Genomic DNA, 17807 nt, shown 5'->3' with positions numbered 1-17807 from the left:
AACAATGTAAAACAGGTGTCCCTGTACATTCATGTTTGTGTGTTGAACTTTATTCATGATTAATTTTTTAAAAAGCCTAGGAGCTCTGAAAGCTTTTACATTTTCCATGAAAGAAAAGTATTGTTATATTAATTATATAATTAACTGTATCATTCACAGCTGAATTTACATAAATGATGATGTAGTCTGTGCCAACTTCATATCTTCTAATTTTAGCAGCTAGAGTTGTGAAGATAAAAAGAGAACTTAGATGTGACTGATTTCAAGCCAAACTAGAAATATCTGGGTCTGTCTTTTTCTCTTTGCATTATTCTTTTGTAGCCATGAAGTCAACACACAAGTATTAAGCATTTTAAGTATACGAGTCAAAGCAAAATATGTTGGAAATCACATGGAGAAAAATTGATTATGATAATTGTCAAAGGCTAGTCTAATCTCCAAAATAAATTTCCAAACTTCCTATTTTTAGAAGTTTATCGCTGTGTTTTCACATTGTATTTCTCATACGAAGAATTTCTCAAAGGAACAGTCTCATAGGGAGAAGTTTACCAAACTGTGGTTTCCTATTAGCTATCTCCTGTTCTAGTGAGATGGCTTGCTCAGCACTTACTCTGGATTGTCAGATAACTTCAGCATGCAGGTCATGACTTAGGGCATCCCTTCGGCAAAAGACAGAGCATTATATTCCTAAGCTGAATCATTTGGCATATACCAACTTGTTATCTGAAAGGGTTCATGTGTTGTAACCTGTATAGAACATCTGACTGAAGGTTTGGGCTCTTCAATGATTGAACTGATGCCTAAAGTTGTGATAGCTTTTTTGTAACTGCTTTTCAGCTGTTACGAGAAAGATCACTTCACTCATAAAGCTGGTTTGATTTTTCAAATTCTTCCCTTTTGAAATACTTTGTGGAAGTCAAAACCTTATTGCAGATGGTTCTCTCACCTCACTGCTAAACTATTTATGTTTCTTATTAACAGCAGTGGAAAACTTCTGAACCTTTTTAATTTAAAATATATTCATGACGTTAATTCAAACCAGTTTTTGTTTTCAAGTCATACATACATACATACATTCATAGTCTGATAGGCTTTCCATCACCCTTAGGTCTGTGTTACTCTGGCTCTGGGAGGGGTTGCAGCAGTCTCAGAGCTAAGCACCAATCTGGGTGCTTAAGTTTTGGCTTTCAACAAACTGTAACCTGTCTCGATTTTGTTGGTATGCCAGGGCACTGCATTCCTTCTTTCCTTTTCCCTTTACCTCTAACCATTGTAGTCCCTGAATAAATGGAGCAATGGGTTTATTTATTCTACATAAAGCAAAGCATGTTTTTTCTGAATGTGGATGTGGCAGAAATATGGGAAAGCATTATAAATAAGTTAGTTGACACCTTGAATTAAGAAATTTAATAATTTTATTCCCTCACTGAGAAGTGACTACCTCATGAGGGAAGACAGTGATTTAACTTGGAGACTTTGGTAACCAGTGAAGAGATACTTTTTGCATCTAGCTTTAAATTGTGAAGCAGTATTGAAATTTTAACACCAAAGTGAGTAAGTGTGTGCAAATGCCCTACTTTCTGTGTATGTATGCCATCATATTGATACTAGGATAGAATCTAATCCTCCTTTGATCTGTGTGGCTTGTACTGAAATTAAAATATCTGACTTGACAATTTACAGTGTTCTGCTATTTCCTTTACATTGCTTTCATGGCCTGATTAAACTGATTTTTGTAAGATGGCCTAATTTCTTTTTCTAATTAGTCCACTGCATGTTATTGCCTGAAGTCTCTTTCTTCATAGAACATTTTTACAAAGAAAAGTGTAGTTTTAATCATTTATGGTGTTCTTTTTAGTTAATACAATTTTTTGTTAATCTTGTTTTTGGGAGTAAATATCAATCTGTAATAATTATTATTTGACATTTAGTGCATGTGTGGTTATATGACCCTTCCTCATTATGAAATTGGTTTAGAGCCCTGAAGATTCTTGATTTGTATTTCAGAACATAGTGCCTGGTTGATGCTCAGTTGTAAATCCATTTCTTACCTTGTTTGCCTTATTCATGAGAAATATATTTTGATTATAAATCAGATGATGTTCTACTGAGTTGAGAGACTTTGTTAGTGTCTCTCAAGGGCATCCACTCACTGGATATATATGTCAGGTAGAGCTAGGAACGGTTTCTGTCTTCTTTATGCCTTTGGAGAAGTTAAGAACTAAGGGTTCTGAGGAATATATTACAACTACTGTGTAAGGGGACATCATACATGGAAAATAAGACAAGAGTTCAGACTGCATGTGTTTCAGAGGCCTGTGTAGGATGACTTTTGAATGACACATTCATGAATTTCACTCCCATGACAAAGATCAGCAACTGAAGAGTTTGGAGCTTCAATGCTGAAGGAAAGCATGCAGAGCTGTCTGACTGTATTTGAACTGATTTCTCCATAAGGCAATACTCAGAAACAATGGCATCTCTTTTAAGTATATGTCTTTTGATTTTGTTTTTGATTTGATTTGATTTTGTTGCATAAATACAAAATGGGAGGAATCGATAAGGAGGGTATATTTCAACATATCTTGCAAAATTTCAGTTGATGTATGGTCCTGAATTGCTTCTTTCTTCTAACATACACATAGAAGCAGAGATAGCTGACTGTTCTGAATTCTGCACTGAATAAATTGAAGGTCTGTCTAGGTTCATTGGTGAAAATGAAGGCAAAATTTGATCCAGAGGACATAATATACTAATTACATTAATAGTACTGTAAATTTTAGTTAATATTCCATCAATGTGATAGATATAACAAAGGAGAACATTACAAATTAAATTATCAGGTGTTTCAGTTTTTTAGAAAACTTCAATAGAATCAGAGGTGAGATAAAAAATGAAGAAATCATCTGTCTGGTAAATTGATATGTTATGTTCTATGTAGGTCATGCTTTGACTCTGAATTTTGACAGCAGATTTGTAGAAATTTACAGTTTTATCAAAAAGCACAATTTAGAACTTTTTCCATGTTTGAAATCAACTTTTTTTCTTACTAAAGGATTCATTCTAGATTAAGTGTATTAATTCATATACCAGGATGTGCTGCATTTATACATTTCACAGGTAGCTTCTCTCCACATATAAAATCTCAGGATCTGAGGGCAATAAATGGGAACACGAGTTTCATTGGAAAAGAACCAGTAAGCACTTGTAATTATGGAAGAGCTAGAGACACAGCAGCATACCTGCAAAATAGAGTTTCAGAAAAAAGAGATTTTCATTATCTTACTACAGCTTGTGAAGTACTTGGAAATTGCAAAATAAAGAAACATATTTACTGAAGCTTGAACACACTTTCCTTCCATATTAGCGCATTAAAAGTCTTAAGGTCTATAACATTTGAGATACTTTGTATAACTCTGTGGTGATTATACAGATTTGGGGTTCTTCCTGGTGTTGTCATAGCAAAATCAGAAAAGACAGGATACAATTTCCTTAGTTGAGCTTAATTAATGGATTAATAAGCCAAGTGATAATTAGAAATTTTCTAAACTCAAAAATTTCCAAAAAGCAAATGCTGCCTTTCCTGTTGTCACAAGTTGCAGCAACAGATCCATTGGAAGCATGCGTTGTTAGAAGATAATTTTAGAAGTAAATCAGTGTGAGTATTCTGGACATCCATTGCACAAAATACATTGAGGAAAAATGCCAGTTTAGATTATTCTTGTCAGAGCCAGTATATTTTGGTTAAAAATAAAATTGTAAAATTAGAAATTCTAACAGAATTGGAGGTAAGTTATGAGCCTCCTTGCTAAGAGGAAGCTGTTGTAAACTTGAGTTCTGCACTTTTTAAAAAACAGCTTCTGTTTTAAAGCCTTTTTTTTGAGCTTGTACTGTCTTAATAAATCAAATTTGATTTAGCTGCAGCCAAAATTGTTAGTTTTAAAATAGTAATACATAATGGAATTTCTCTTAAAGCAGTATTTCCTTCCACTGCCTTTAATGATCAGAACTGTCATCCGATTTGCATTTAAGTTTTATAGAAAGTACCACCTCCTTATAATTCATATATTTATAGGTTTGATCCCAAATTGCAGTTCTTGCTGAAAATGTTTGTAATGTGTGAAGCACACAGGAATGGCTTAAGAATTCTGTTTTTAAAGTAATAGGAACATTGATTCCTTGGCTTAAGAAATCCTAGTCACGTGATCTTAGAGGTCTTTTCCAATCTAAACAATTCTATGATTATTTGCCTTTCAGCTGTGTCTGATATTGCCATTACTTCCTGTCTCACCTACTTTCACAAGTATTAAACTATGTTCTAGGATCTATCTGTTCTGTGAGCTTGACAAATGCCATATTGCACAATTGACATTTAAAAAATTATGCCATAAAGATAATTTCTCCATTTTCTTGGGTTTGCTCTGTGTTGATCTTTCCACTGGTTTTCACTTCCTCACAGGATGGAACCAAATGGTTTGTCTGGTTTAAGGACCCGCATCGCCTAACTTGATATGATAACTAGATTGAATCTTTTTTGCTCCAATCTTGATCAGTAACTTTTGAAACATTCCAACAAAGACTTTTACATGTGGCACCATTCTCTTAATTCTGAACAGAAGGAGTTCCCCAGAAACTTGTCTGAACCTGCTCCGTTGCTGTAGTGTGGTGTACTGTGGTGTAGCAGCCAGGCTTGTGCAAAGGCTGCAGCTTACACTGTTCAGAATTCTGCTTCTGTAACTTGATGCCCTCTCATTCTGTGTTCAGCATCCCATTGTCTTACAGGTTTTTATGCTGCGTTTACAGACTTCTACAGCAGTGTCTGTTACTTAGGAGCAAAGTGCAGCTGTGATTCTCCATCAAGTCTTACAGGTTTCTGAAGTGTGGAATACCAGGTTCACTTACCAGTGCCAAATGTTTGCATGACATTAGCAGCAGGAAAGCATAACATTTGTAATTTGAGATGTGAATAGAACCAGTAGATCTGGAGATGGCTTAAGCGCTATTTCCAATAGCCATTGCACAAATCTTCTGGTAGTTCAAGGGGGTACTCAGACAAGTAGAATAGGAGAGATGAAAGGAAGAAGAGATATCTGGTTGGTAGAGTCCTTGGAGTCCCTTATGGAAGCAGTGTGAAGCATTTTTAGTTGTTCTTAAAAATGCTACTATGTCTAAAACATTAGCAACAGGGATTCATTGAAGTGACTTAATAGTTTGTAAATACAGTGGCCTGCAGTAAAACCATGTTTGACTTGTGTATTCATGGATTTGAGGGCTGAAAGGTGATACCTACATAGGAGTGAGTGAAAAGTAATTGTTTGTTTAGAGTGGTACGATGTCCATCCTGGAGAGAGATGGTCAAAGCTTCACTGGGCATAGACATGAGTAACCTAATCTCATGATAAAGTTTGGCCTGCTGGGAGCAAGGAGTTGGACCAGATGATTTCCACAGGTCCATTCTAACAGAGTTTCTTCTTTGATTCTGGAAAAGCTGTAGTTTGACATGTAGAAGGAGACTTTTTGTTTGTTTGTTTCTTTGAGGAGCGTATTCGTAATCATGTCATAAGGTTTTGCCACAGCATCTTTAATACTCGAAAGAATGCTGATTTATGCAGCAGTAGATGAAGAACTGTCTTGCAATTTATCAGAAGTAGCATTTGTATGAAGGCAAAACAGGATATTAAGAAAATTAGGGCTTCAGTATCTCAGCCAGTGCTGCAAATTGAAACTGAAAGAACTTTTGTAGAGTTGTTTTCTGCAATGTTTTTGTGTTTCAAGTAATTGAATAAAGGCACTGTTCTTTTGGTTGATGGATAATTTTGTTTTTCTTAGTTTGTCCCAAGTGGAAGGATCAATGTTGCTTGATTTGTTAAAAATTATTCCAGTTAAAATCTAATTTATTAAAATTACTTTAAAATAATTACATGAAACCCAGGATATGTATTTTTAGTAACTCATTGGTGATTCAGATATGTAAATGTAGTCATACATGCTTACATTTTGAATCTGAGCAAAAGTACATCTGCAAAACAAGAAGAGTATCCAAACCCTAGATGGAGTAAGTGTAGTGTTCATGTGTGTTATCTGTTAACGGGTAACAAATTGGTAAAATGTTCCAGTCACAATTTTTTTTGATGTGGGATAAAAACAACAAATGGGGTGAGGCCACGTAGTTCAGAGTACTTTTACTCTTGATGGAGTCAATTATCTGAACACCGTATTTGATTTTTTCATCAAAACTATTTTGCTGTTCACATCTGGGCATGCTTCCACTTCTCTTTCAGTATTTTGTGTTCCTTATTCACAGGTTAGTCATGTGTGGCTTAGCATGAAGTTTGAAAGAAAACAATTCTGAGATCAGAGCACTTCTATTATTCTGCATTGTGAATAAATATAGTAGTTCAGTTGGCTGTTTCATTCATCAGCAACCAACAATCCAGAACAACTGATCATAGGGTAAAGGGGTAATAGGACATCCCAGTTAGAACTAAAATCCTCAAATGATCTTCATAGTTATTGTTTTTCCTATGGGAATTCAAATCTTCCAGAGCTGATTGTTTATTTGGAAACTAGAGAAAATAACACCTGTGCCAAAGGTTGTTGCTGTATGTGTTGTATCTGTTCATACTTGTTCACACAAATATGTATTTATTTTTGGCTTGTGGATAAAGAACGTTTTGAATATAAGGTATCAGTGCTGGGAAAGATTTGCATAAGGAAGAGTTGGAGCTTCTCTCTCTTCTGTTCAAGTGGATGGTTCATAATGGAAATGGGAGGTTGAATGATTGTGAACTGGCTTACAGAGTCTGCCAGAAGTGCTGGTGGTAAATCTTGCTATTGGCAGATTGCTGGCAAAGATATCTACCATTTATTTTTTTCCCTGAATAACCAGTGTCAGAAGTGTCCAGGAAAGTGTTTTATTCAATGAAAATTTAATTTAAAAATATTTTCACCTATTTTTCTCCAATATATTTAGATTGTAATGGAAAGCTGACTATTCTGGCATTCATGTTATTTCATGAAAAATAATTTAGGGGCCCTTGTTGTATTTAAAAAGTAGGACTGCATGGACCATGATTTTTGACCACTTTATAGAGTATTTTGGTTTGGGACAGTATTTTTTTGTTTTATTGGCTGTTGAACATGTTAATTTGATGTATTTCAGCTGTCGCCAGCAGCTTTGTTTTTCAGGCTAGATTGCAGAAACATTCAAGACCAGTGAAAAAAATAAAGGAATTATTCCCGAGCTCTGTGTTTGAAGTTTCCTCTCACTGCATTTGACTTACTCATCAAATTATTTGTTCAGCCATTGCAGTTTTCTTAGTTTACAGCAGGAGAGCTGCAAGATCATACTGATGGCAAAAATGTGAAGCACTCTCAGTTTTGATACTGTATTTATGTTTTTTACATGGTGGAGGACTCTGCACTTACTTCCCAGAGCCTGATTTCCTCTGTTATTTCCCAATTTTTCTGTAGTAGCTGTATCAAATTTTTAGCCGAGAAATACATTGTAGGTCTTTCTGTGCAGCTAAACATTACTTCTACTAAAATAGTTGCTGGGACTCTTACTTGGATAATGGGGGCATTCTTACTTAATACAGACTTTCACACAAAAAACACTCACACAAGATTTTGTCAATTAAAATAATGAAGTCCATTACTGTGATACTAAACAACTTCTGAAATATTAGCCTCTGCTTTTTTTGATGAAGCTGTCTTGTGCTACTACCGCCTTTTCTACAGTTATCATCTCAGAATGCCCTCTCACTCAAATAAGCATTTTTACCAGCATACACAAGTTACATGCAGTACAAGTTTTTCACTGAAAAATGCATCTTTTTTGGCTCCTCACCACCTTCTTTATCACAGCATTTCAACAAAACTTAGTCCCTCAGAATTCATAAAATCCTGATTTTGTTGACAGACACTATCTAAATTGCTAACAATTTTTAAAGAAAAAAAATAATTACTACATTTTTCGTTCTGTATGTAAGTTACAGTATGCCCACTAGATGCCACTCTAGACAATCCTAAAGATAGTAATGAGCGAAATTCCACTAATGCTTCTCTGTTGTTTCAGATTAATATTGTGCATGGTCCTTTCTGTCAAAGCACTGTTTGTTAGCTGGGAAATGCTGCTTTCCCTTCACTGGGTCCCAGCTGATATGGCTCTAAAATGCTATTTTAGTACTCTTCAGGTATTTTTCAGGATTTGACACTTTAGAGTCTAGGGCTTATAAATTATGCAGATTCTGTCGTTTCTCTAATTGCAGGAGTAATTGCATATTTCTCTGGAGCAACAAATAGCAAGGATAATTTCCACACATAAATCCAATCTAGAATCCATCATTTTAACATAAAAACTGAAAGTGTAGGTATTAAAAAAAAAAAGTTGAAAGAAGTGCACTCCTTTTTGATCCATTAAAAATTAGAGAAGAGTAAGAGTTTGCATTTGGATAAAAATGTGAGAAAACATGATTTATACATCTAGTTGTATTTGTGTTAATGATTAATGGTCATAGAAAAACATTTCAACTTAAATTCTTTTCTATAATAAGAGATACATGGTAAAAAAAAATTCATTTTTGTTTCATAAAAGCTTGCTTCTAGTCATAAAATTGGACAGTCCAGTGACTCATTAGTAAGTGCAGTGTTTTTTCTTGATGTTTGTTAAAAATTTTGAATAATCTTGTCCAAGATTATATGATCTGTTTATACTTACCAAATCTCTATTCACTTTTGGAGTTTGTCTACTGTATTTTCTATTCTGTTTTGTAAGGTATTTTTACATTGGACTGGCAACTGTGTCAGGTTGTGTAGGAGATGGGAGAATTTTATGCTGGCATCTGTATATCATAATGAGAAAAATGGAGGAACAGCTGGTAATATCAATGTGCTTTTATGCAATTTGGGACTGACTGCAGACAAAAGCAGAGCAGGGAAGTTGTTCAGGTCAGCAGATCTTGAGGCCTGGTGAAAAGAGTAAACCTACTGCTAATTTTCCATGTGCAAAGACAGAAAGGCTATGATGAGCTCTTGCTGCTGTTGGACAGGGTTTGTTGTTGACGGTTGGCTTCACTGCTGAGAATGGCTGTCAGCTACTGAGAAAGCCTCGAGCCAGCTCCAGCTGCACAATTCTGTACAGTAGTTAATCAAAAGTTTCTATCTGCAGCCTTTTCCACTGAAGCTGAAAGGAGATTTTTCTGCAAGGAATTTGGTGAGGTAAAACACGATCAAATACTTGGACAAACTGTCAAATACTGCCTGCTCCCTACTGTTGGTGCTCTTTCTTTTGAAGAGCCACAGTCGTGCTTACTTTGGGAAATCTTCATTCACATTGCATCTGACAGAAGGTCAGATCCCCAATGCTCAACTCTTCCTATACTCCTTGTAATCCTATCCATACTTTCAGTAAAATTACTGTAACATGAAACTATTTTTTGCATAAGAAAAGAGCATCCTGTTAATGACAAGTGTTTTTCTGAATAGTAGTTCAACCATGTCATCTTGTCAAACCTTCTTAAATTAAACTGATTAAAAATATTTTGGCAGTAATGTTACATATGTATTTAATAAGGAAGACAGTGGGCGTGCAAAGGAGTGAGGTATCATGAGTAATACAAAACCAGTTTAAGAGAAACTTTAGAGGATAATAAGCAATATCATGGGAGGAATTAGTTCTGGAACAAATATTGTTTTATCTGCCATGACATCCATAAAAGACAAATTGCTTTAAGAAGTTGAATAAACAGAGAGGTGAAAGACTGCAGAAGGTTAAGCAGAGATTGATTAGTCAGAAAATTAATTGCTTCATAATTTTTGCTTAATCCATGAATTATAGTAAAATGAAATAATGAGACCATCTTAGAATGTTCAATCTCTACTGAGGATCTGTATCGCTTCATCTGCTCAGGCAGATAAAATCTACTTGAAAATCTCTAGGCCATGTTTCAATTCCTTTAAAATACCTGCAGAGTACACATAGGAAGGACAAAATATCACAATATCGGTTCGCCATACCATGCTTAACACAATTTTCTTCAGTTTCCCTTTGAAATAATTTGCAGAGGGTTTATAAATGCAATGTCATGGTCACGTAATCTGTGGGGAAAAGCATGAAGAGTCCAGAGCCCATGTCCCGTGAGGACAGGATGAGAGACCTCAGCTTGTTTAGTCCAGTGATAAAGATACTAATATTAGCCAACAAGTGTTTGTGGTATTGCAGGTGTGCCATGGAGCTGAACTCTTGGAGGTGAACGATATAACTAGATTGTGGCTGGGGAAGTTTAGGCTGTGTATTAGGAAATGGTTTTCCCATGGCTGTTAGTTTAGCAGTGGGACATGGAAATAAGAGAGTCACTGAAATCTGTCTGTACAGTCTTTCAAGACTTCCCAAGACAAAACCATGGCTGCTATACTCCCATGTTGTCATTAGTCCTACTGAAGTGAAAGACTAAACTAGATAACTTCAGGGATGCCTTCCAGCCAGCATTCCAGAGTGCAGCCGATTCAGTGGAAGATGTGTGACAGTCACTGTGAGCGTTTACTGATGTTTACATTTAAACATATTATAGGAGGGGTTGTTACTCATTCATGTTGTATAGTGCTGGATTGTATCAGCAGTGCAGCAGCATCCCTACTAATGTCTAGGTGCGTAATCATGCCCTCTTATGTTCTCTTGGGTTATAACAGTAACTACCATCATCTAATTGTACTGTTTTTACCTCTAATAGACCTAGTCTTTTCTTGGAAGCGATACAGGTAGCCAGGCCCTAAATGTGTATTGGATAATAGTATTGTTATATGAAGAGTGTGATTTTGGAGCTAAACTGTAAGTTACTGTTTATAATTTTATAGTCAGTAGTTTCTGGTGATGTAAAGGCAACATTCTTCTACAAATAATGGGGACCCAATATCTTAGTGTAGACAATTTAGAAACTTAGCTCTTGGAAACAACTACTTAAAGATGAGAGAGTATATAGTGATGTTGATACTAATCTGAACTTTTAAGTTTCTAATACTTTTATCTTACTAATACATCTTTTGTGAGGGCATATTTGTTTGTGGAGCATTGCAATGTGGCAGACAAACAGCAAAAATAACCAGTGTTAGACTAATTCTTTTTTCTATACTTCTGTTGCAGAACATAGCATTGTATGGGCTTTTCCTTGAGAAGGATCATGGAAATGCATAATCTGTCAATTATGGATCTTAATGAGAGTGACCTTTTTCTTAACTGATTTAGACAACTTGTCATTCTTTGCCGACTCCCAATGTCTTAATATGGTAGTTTTAGTTAGGCCTCAAATTAGGTGTTCACTTGTTCCGTCATGGCCAAAGTAGAGGCAAGACACGCAGCTGCTGCCCTGCTGTCTTGGGCCCTACTGCTGCTGCCACTACTTGCATTTTGTTTGAATTCAGGGAAGTAGAAATATTTTGTTGTTATACTTTCTGTTTCTTGCTGGCTGTCTTTTAGGGTGCTTATGGATCTAGAGTAATGGATTCTGTTTTCGATGGGGAGTGGAGTTATTTCTTATTATTTATAAGTTCTGTAAGTGTGTGTTATATTGTAGTTTCTCTTAATTTTCCCTTTTCTTTATAAATATATATAATTAGTTTGCATTTAAACCTGTTCTGATTTTCTAGTTCTTTTTTTCCTTTCTCCCTTTTCTCAGCGTGGTGGGGGCGGGGAAGAAGTCTTTGAATCTGTATTGGGCAGTTGGCATTTTGCAGCTCAACCCAAGACACTGAGTCCCTGCTGTTTGCTTTGTTCTGCAGATGGAGGTGCAGTCAGGGTCATTCTGTAGTGATGAATCCCTATACTGAGATAACTACTGTTTTGTTTGAGCTACCATTTGGTGTGCAAGAGACTTCACTATCTTGTTAAAAAAACAGTGTAAAAAGTGAATTCTCTAACACTACAATTTCAGTACCAGAAAGAAGGTATTCTTTATTCGATGCCAGCTGCTCAGGGGATACTTCCAACCACATTGTGCATACTGAGTATAGAAAAGCTTCTGTTTAAATACCATTTTTAATATGGTTTAACATTGGTTTTCCCAGAAGAAACATGATAATCATTTCCTCAAAATCATTAACATATATTCCCTTCTGTCTCGAGGGTTCTCATGGTGGTCATAGACCCCAAAGTTACTGATGACAGCTTGGATGAACTGAAGTTAATTCCCAAATATGGAGCTGAATTAGCATACCTAGGCTGGTTAATTTCCTATTTCTCTTCTTGGTTAATGCTTAACATGATCCTATAGAATAAATATTATATGATTCCATAGGCTAGTAATTTTTAAGGATAAGTATTGTATTTTCCCTACCAGCTAAGCAAATAGCTTTTCATCTGGCAACAGTCATACTTTTCCAATATTCTCATCTGTTACAACTGTATTGGGCATAATCCTTACACTGTAAGAAATAATTCTGCTTCAGTGGCCTCTGACAATGTAAGGTGCATTTTTTTATCAGTTCCGCAGTTCTCTGACTTCCAGGTAATTTTGTTTGGAATTGAATAATTTAATACAAAATTAGCAAGGGCAGCAGTCTACTGCTGCTGAATCTTTAAAGCCTGTTCTCCCAGAATCAGGAGTAGATTCAGATTTAGCCTAGCTCTTCCTGGAAATGCAGTTAACTGGATGACAGTTGGAAGCAAATGGCTTCTGGAGGAAAGTGGCTTCTGTGTGAAGTGAAACTTTTATACTAAAGAATACAGTGGAGTGAATGAGATGGGATAATCTGGTAGTATTTTATTGGATTTAGTTACTGACAACCTGAACTATGTATCTTTTCTGAAGTAACTGAGGATTTCCTTCAGTTGTGTTAGACTGCACATATCAGGCACTCCTGTAAATTTCTCAAGTCTGTAATTATTTTCTTCAATGTAACATTATTTTTTCTGCAGTAGCTCTTTTACACTTCTGAGTAGTAGTATTTTTTATCACAGATAGCTTTACAATTAATTGAAATATTTTTGAAATAATGAAGACTTGCTTTTTCTGTGACCTGTTGTTTGAGTGAAATCTTTAGTACACGTCTTCTCAAGGAGAGGTTTAAGTCAGATACATCAAATCAAGTCTGAAAGGACTTGAGAGACATTCAAAAATTGGTAATAGGAAAAAAATGATGGTGGAATTCATATTATAGAGCATTAATAATTAATGTAGGAGACATAGTCATCTTGCACTCACAGTAATTTTGTCTTGATTGTGTATGTTTCCTGGTGTTTTTGTGATACATAGCAATTACAGAGTTCATTTTTTAGCTGATTTGATGCCAGAAATTGTTTTAGGCATGATGTCAATGTAGCTTTAGTCTGCATGCATTTTCTGCTTCATCTTGTTTGGCATTCCTTTCAAACAGAAAATGAAAATGCTCTGGGCCAAACAGTGTTTGCAAAACACAGTTTTCTTTAGCTTTCCTGGAGGAAGGGTCATAAGTTTATCCAAACAGATTTATTTATTTTGTCCTTGTAATTCTGTGTTATGTATATGGAAAAAAACAGCATTGTAGATAGAAATACTGCAGTCCATTTAAAGAGCTTTTGTGTTAGCAATAGCTTATAAATTTACCGTGAAAGAACACTTCTAATTGAGTCACTATGTTCTTTCATCTTCTGAGTGTCATCTTAGAAGATACCAAGAATTCAGGAGTTTAGGTAAATACTTGTCTGTATAGAATATTGAGAAGAAAACATGGTCTGATTAACAATTATTCTATGGACTAAGATTTTGCACTCAGCTGTGTTGACATTTGAGTTTTTCTACTTTCAGAATGAATCCTGGCACCATTGAAATGAACACAAGTCATGAGATCTGACTGCATGAAAGAAAATGTTTTATTCCTCTCATTAGTTTCTCAATATATTAATTCAGTTACTATTTTTCATTTACCACAGCAACATGCAATAAATTTTAATAAATGACATGAAAATTCTGGGGTCATATAAGAGACCAAGTCATCAACTTTTATTAGAAAAATGAATTGGTTTGGGGTTTGTTGTTTTGTTTTGTTGTTTTAAGTTTGTTTGGGTTTTTAAGCTCATGTTTATGTTGGCCTCTCTAAAAGGCAAAGTAGTGGAAGTAAAGATATACTTACAACAAAACTATCTGAGTTACCTGACAGATTGTTGTATGGCTAAGCAACAAAATCCGCAGGATTCACCTTCTTGCCTTTCTCTGGAGCCCCATTTGGTGGTGAAACAGGGCTAATAATAATAATAATAATAACAATAATAATAATAATAATAATAATAATAGAAACTTAGTTCCTGTGTTTTAAACCATATTCATTATGACTGAATTAACCACATCATGTCAGCCTGACAGTTGTTCAGAGCTAATCAAATTGTAACATTCTTGCACAATGACAGAACAATGTTACAAATATGACGGTAGGCTTCACTGACATTTGAGCTATAATGAAAAGTGGTTTCAGGAGCAGTTAAAGAATTCAAGACTAATCCGATGATATTAGAAGCAAGTTTAGCAAATTACAATTTTTAAAAATTTTATGTCATAATCTTTTGATGTTGACAAAATGTTCTCAGGTTCCAAATTTGCTTATAATTATTTTAAGGCTGATCTCTAAGAATTACGTAACTCTACATTCAAAACACTCAAAGTCACGTAAAATAAATAATGTATTAGATCTTGAATTGGTTATTATGTCTTGTGAAGCTGTACTTCTCCTTACCATTAATCACTTGCATCTCAGTAACCACCAGTGCATTGGCTGATCATAGCTGTACACACTCAGACTCTACAAATGTACCTGTTACAACTTTCATGTTCATGACTAGTATTTTAAGGAATACTTGCACTTCAGCAGTTGAATTTTCAGAAGAAAAATGCCTGCATATTTAGTTAACTGCTTGGTTACTACTTTAAATTACTTGAACCTTCTGTCTTGGTGGGAAAGTGCAAAACATGAAATGGATCCTTTTATAAAATAAATTGAAAATGCATGAAGTTATTAAAAGAAAATAAAAATTCATGACCACTAAAATTCTGCTCTGTTTTCTTATTTCAGAATCGAATGGAAGAAAGCAAAGCACTCTTTAGGACAATTATCACGTATCCATGGTTCCAGAATTCTTCAGTTATTCTGTTCTTAAATAAAAAAGATCTATTAGAGGAGAAAATTATGTACTCCCATCTAGTTGATTATTTTCCAGAGTATGATGGTAAGTAGAAGGACATCAGAGCTTGTGCTCTGTTTACACTGCAGCAATGGCAAATATAGTAGCCCTGTCCAAATGCTAGATCAATAGATCCTTTGATATATATTTCTGCCTTAAAGAAAAAAAAGTAAGATATGATTGAACTGTTGTGAATCTTTAGACTGCTAGGACTTCACTGTATACAATAATTAGTTGTGGGTAGGATGGCAGAACTTTTAGTGGGAAATTGTTGACTTTCAGACGAGTGTTGTCACAGTAGTGAACCACATTCTGTCATTTTTTGTAAGTTGGGATGAGGGTTTAAATTCAAGAAAAATGTTAAAAATAAGTAAAATGCATTCCTCACTTGTACACATAATCAACCATGCTTTTGGGTTTTTGAGGTTTGTTTTTATATAAGGTTTGTCCATTATAAAAATCGTGTGTTGTATAAGTGTTTTTATTAAACCTGTCCTTTCAAAAAGTTCTGAGTGGAAAAGCCAAGTATTTTGAGGTAACTGAGTGAAGGAGGCCTTGGTAACAAATTAAAATTGAACTCATGTAATATAAGAGGTCTAAAGAACTAAATGTTCCTATTTTTCAAAAAAGAAAATTGACTTCATCCCACCAGGAAGTGGATAGCTGATTGGGAAGCTTAGAAAAAGGTTAAACCTCGCTTGTACAAATATGGAAAGTAATAGTAGGAAAACTGTACATTTTGTTTTCTGTTAATGGGGAAGGAACAATCAACAGCCTCCAGGATCAGACCATTATGAGTCAGTATAAATTTAGTTTCACAGTGCTATACAGAAGAGAACTAACAATTGAATAGAAATATGCTCGTTCTTTTGAATTTACTTTATGAGACAAGTTCCTTAGATGACATCCCAAAGGTGAGATTTACAGTCTGATCAGCCATTATCACCACACAGATGTTGACATGGCAAGCCAGTGTAAAATGCTGGTCCTGAAAAATAACCCAACAGACATAACTGAACAGCTCAGTTCATAGAAACTCTGTTTCTCCTGTCCTTTGAAAGGGTTATGGACTGGTACAGGGTTGTTGGAGTCAAGACCTGGAAGTCTTCAAGAATCTTTGTCTCTTAATTCTGCAGATCTTGCAGGACTTAACTCCAAAGGCAGAGTTTGATTTGATTACTTCTGGTGACAGGGTGGAGTCTGTGGCTTGCAGAGGTGACCATGTGGTCCTGTCTTCAGTCCCAGCACACCGGGTATATGGGAATTGGGAAGATCTGAGGAATTTATCAGAATTAGATATTTTTCAGCTAGACCACTTCTTTCATCAATTTTCTTGCACAAGGGAGAAAGTACCATAGGGATGGGAACTGCTGACCAAGATGGCAAATTGGATGGATTCAATTAAGTTAAGTAAGTTCTGCTGCACAGTGCATTGTAAGAGCATTGGAAGGAGGACCAAGGAATGCTCACAGGTCTGTGAATCTCATGAAGACATCCTTGCATGGCTAGTACTAGAAAATTGACTAAAAGACTGGAATGAAGAGCTGGAAGAGGGAGAGAGGCAAAGCTATAGTTGGGAGGAAAGAAAAGAAGAATACTAATGTAGTACTTCTTACGTGGATCTTGAATATATCATTTAGAGACAGCTGTTGAAAACTGTTGATTAGAGCAGTTGACAAGAAACTTGCTAATTCATATAGTAATTCTTTTCCAAGTCTATGTTATTTAGATCACAACCACTTTGTAGTCTAAATTTAACATTAACTCATTCAATTATTTTTCTAAACGGAGGTCATAAACATCCTTTCTAACCTCATTTTTCCATACTTTAACCTCAGTCAAATAAAAGTTTAAATAATAATAGTAGAAGTATGATTAAGTAAATTTAGGTATAGGCTTTGAATAGTCCAGTGGATTTTAAGAAAGTGCTGTGTCTACCTAATGTGGAACTTTTTAAAAAAGTTCTAGGAAACTGTAAAAAATTGAATTCTTTATTTTGAAGACATCATTGTCTTTGAAATTTGAAGAGTTTTCTTCAAAGATACTATGAATTTATTTGAGCTATTGTGAGACTTACTATTGTTGCTCTTTATCTATAGAGATAGTTGTAGAAGTGTTGAACAGCACTCTGTTCTGCTTCATGGAGTTTATGATCTATTAACATCCCTAAATCTTGGAAAATATGTCATCTGTGATTGGATATGCATATATGTACGTCTGTTCATGTGCATACAGCTGTATATTGCAGAATCCTACTCCCCCTCCACATGGATTTGCAGCACACCAGAAAGTATGCGATTTCTCATCCATACATTCCCTTCCTAAATTTTATAGAGTTATCCATGTTGGATATATTAGCAATTGTAAGCTTGAAATATTAAAAATAAGGTCTATTATCCAGTTGTTGAAAAATATGTGGACATGTGCTGACCCACAAAGTACAGATTTCAAGCTTCATGAAGGACAGAACAACACATAACAGCCGTCTGCTGCTGTATGTATTGCCATGTACTAATAGGACTAATGAAGAGACCAGGAGGAGGCAACAGCATAGGAAATGTATCTTCTGTAGAAATCCATGTTCTGGAAAAAGGAGAACAAGGGAATAATGGCATCTGGAGGCATCACTGGAATAATGGAACAGAATTAGCAGCACGTGGCT

At 35.3% G+C, this 17807-nt stretch overlaps 1 protein-coding gene across 1 annotated transcript in view; it reads left to right on the top strand.

The window, feature by feature from the left end:
* LOC139684564 (guanine nucleotide-binding protein G(q) subunit alpha) overlaps window positions 1–17807 on the top strand; it is a 119895-nt gene that overhangs the window by 93766 nt on the left and 8322 nt on the right. The window contains exon 6 of the mRNA XM_071580660.1: window positions 15037–15190. Coding sequence (XP_071436761.1) covers window positions 15037–15190 — 154 coding nt within the window. The remainder of the gene's footprint in view (window positions 1–15036; window positions 15191–17807) is intronic.

Source organism: Pithys albifrons, chromosome Z (assembly GCF_047495875.1).
Source record: "Pithys albifrons albifrons isolate INPA30051 chromosome Z, PitAlb_v1, whole genome shotgun sequence".
Lineage (NCBI taxonomy): Eukaryota > Metazoa > Chordata > Aves > Passeriformes > Thamnophilidae > Pithys > Pithys albifrons.
Note: the sequence above shows the minus strand (reverse complement) of the source record. Positions and strands in the feature narration are given on the sequence as shown.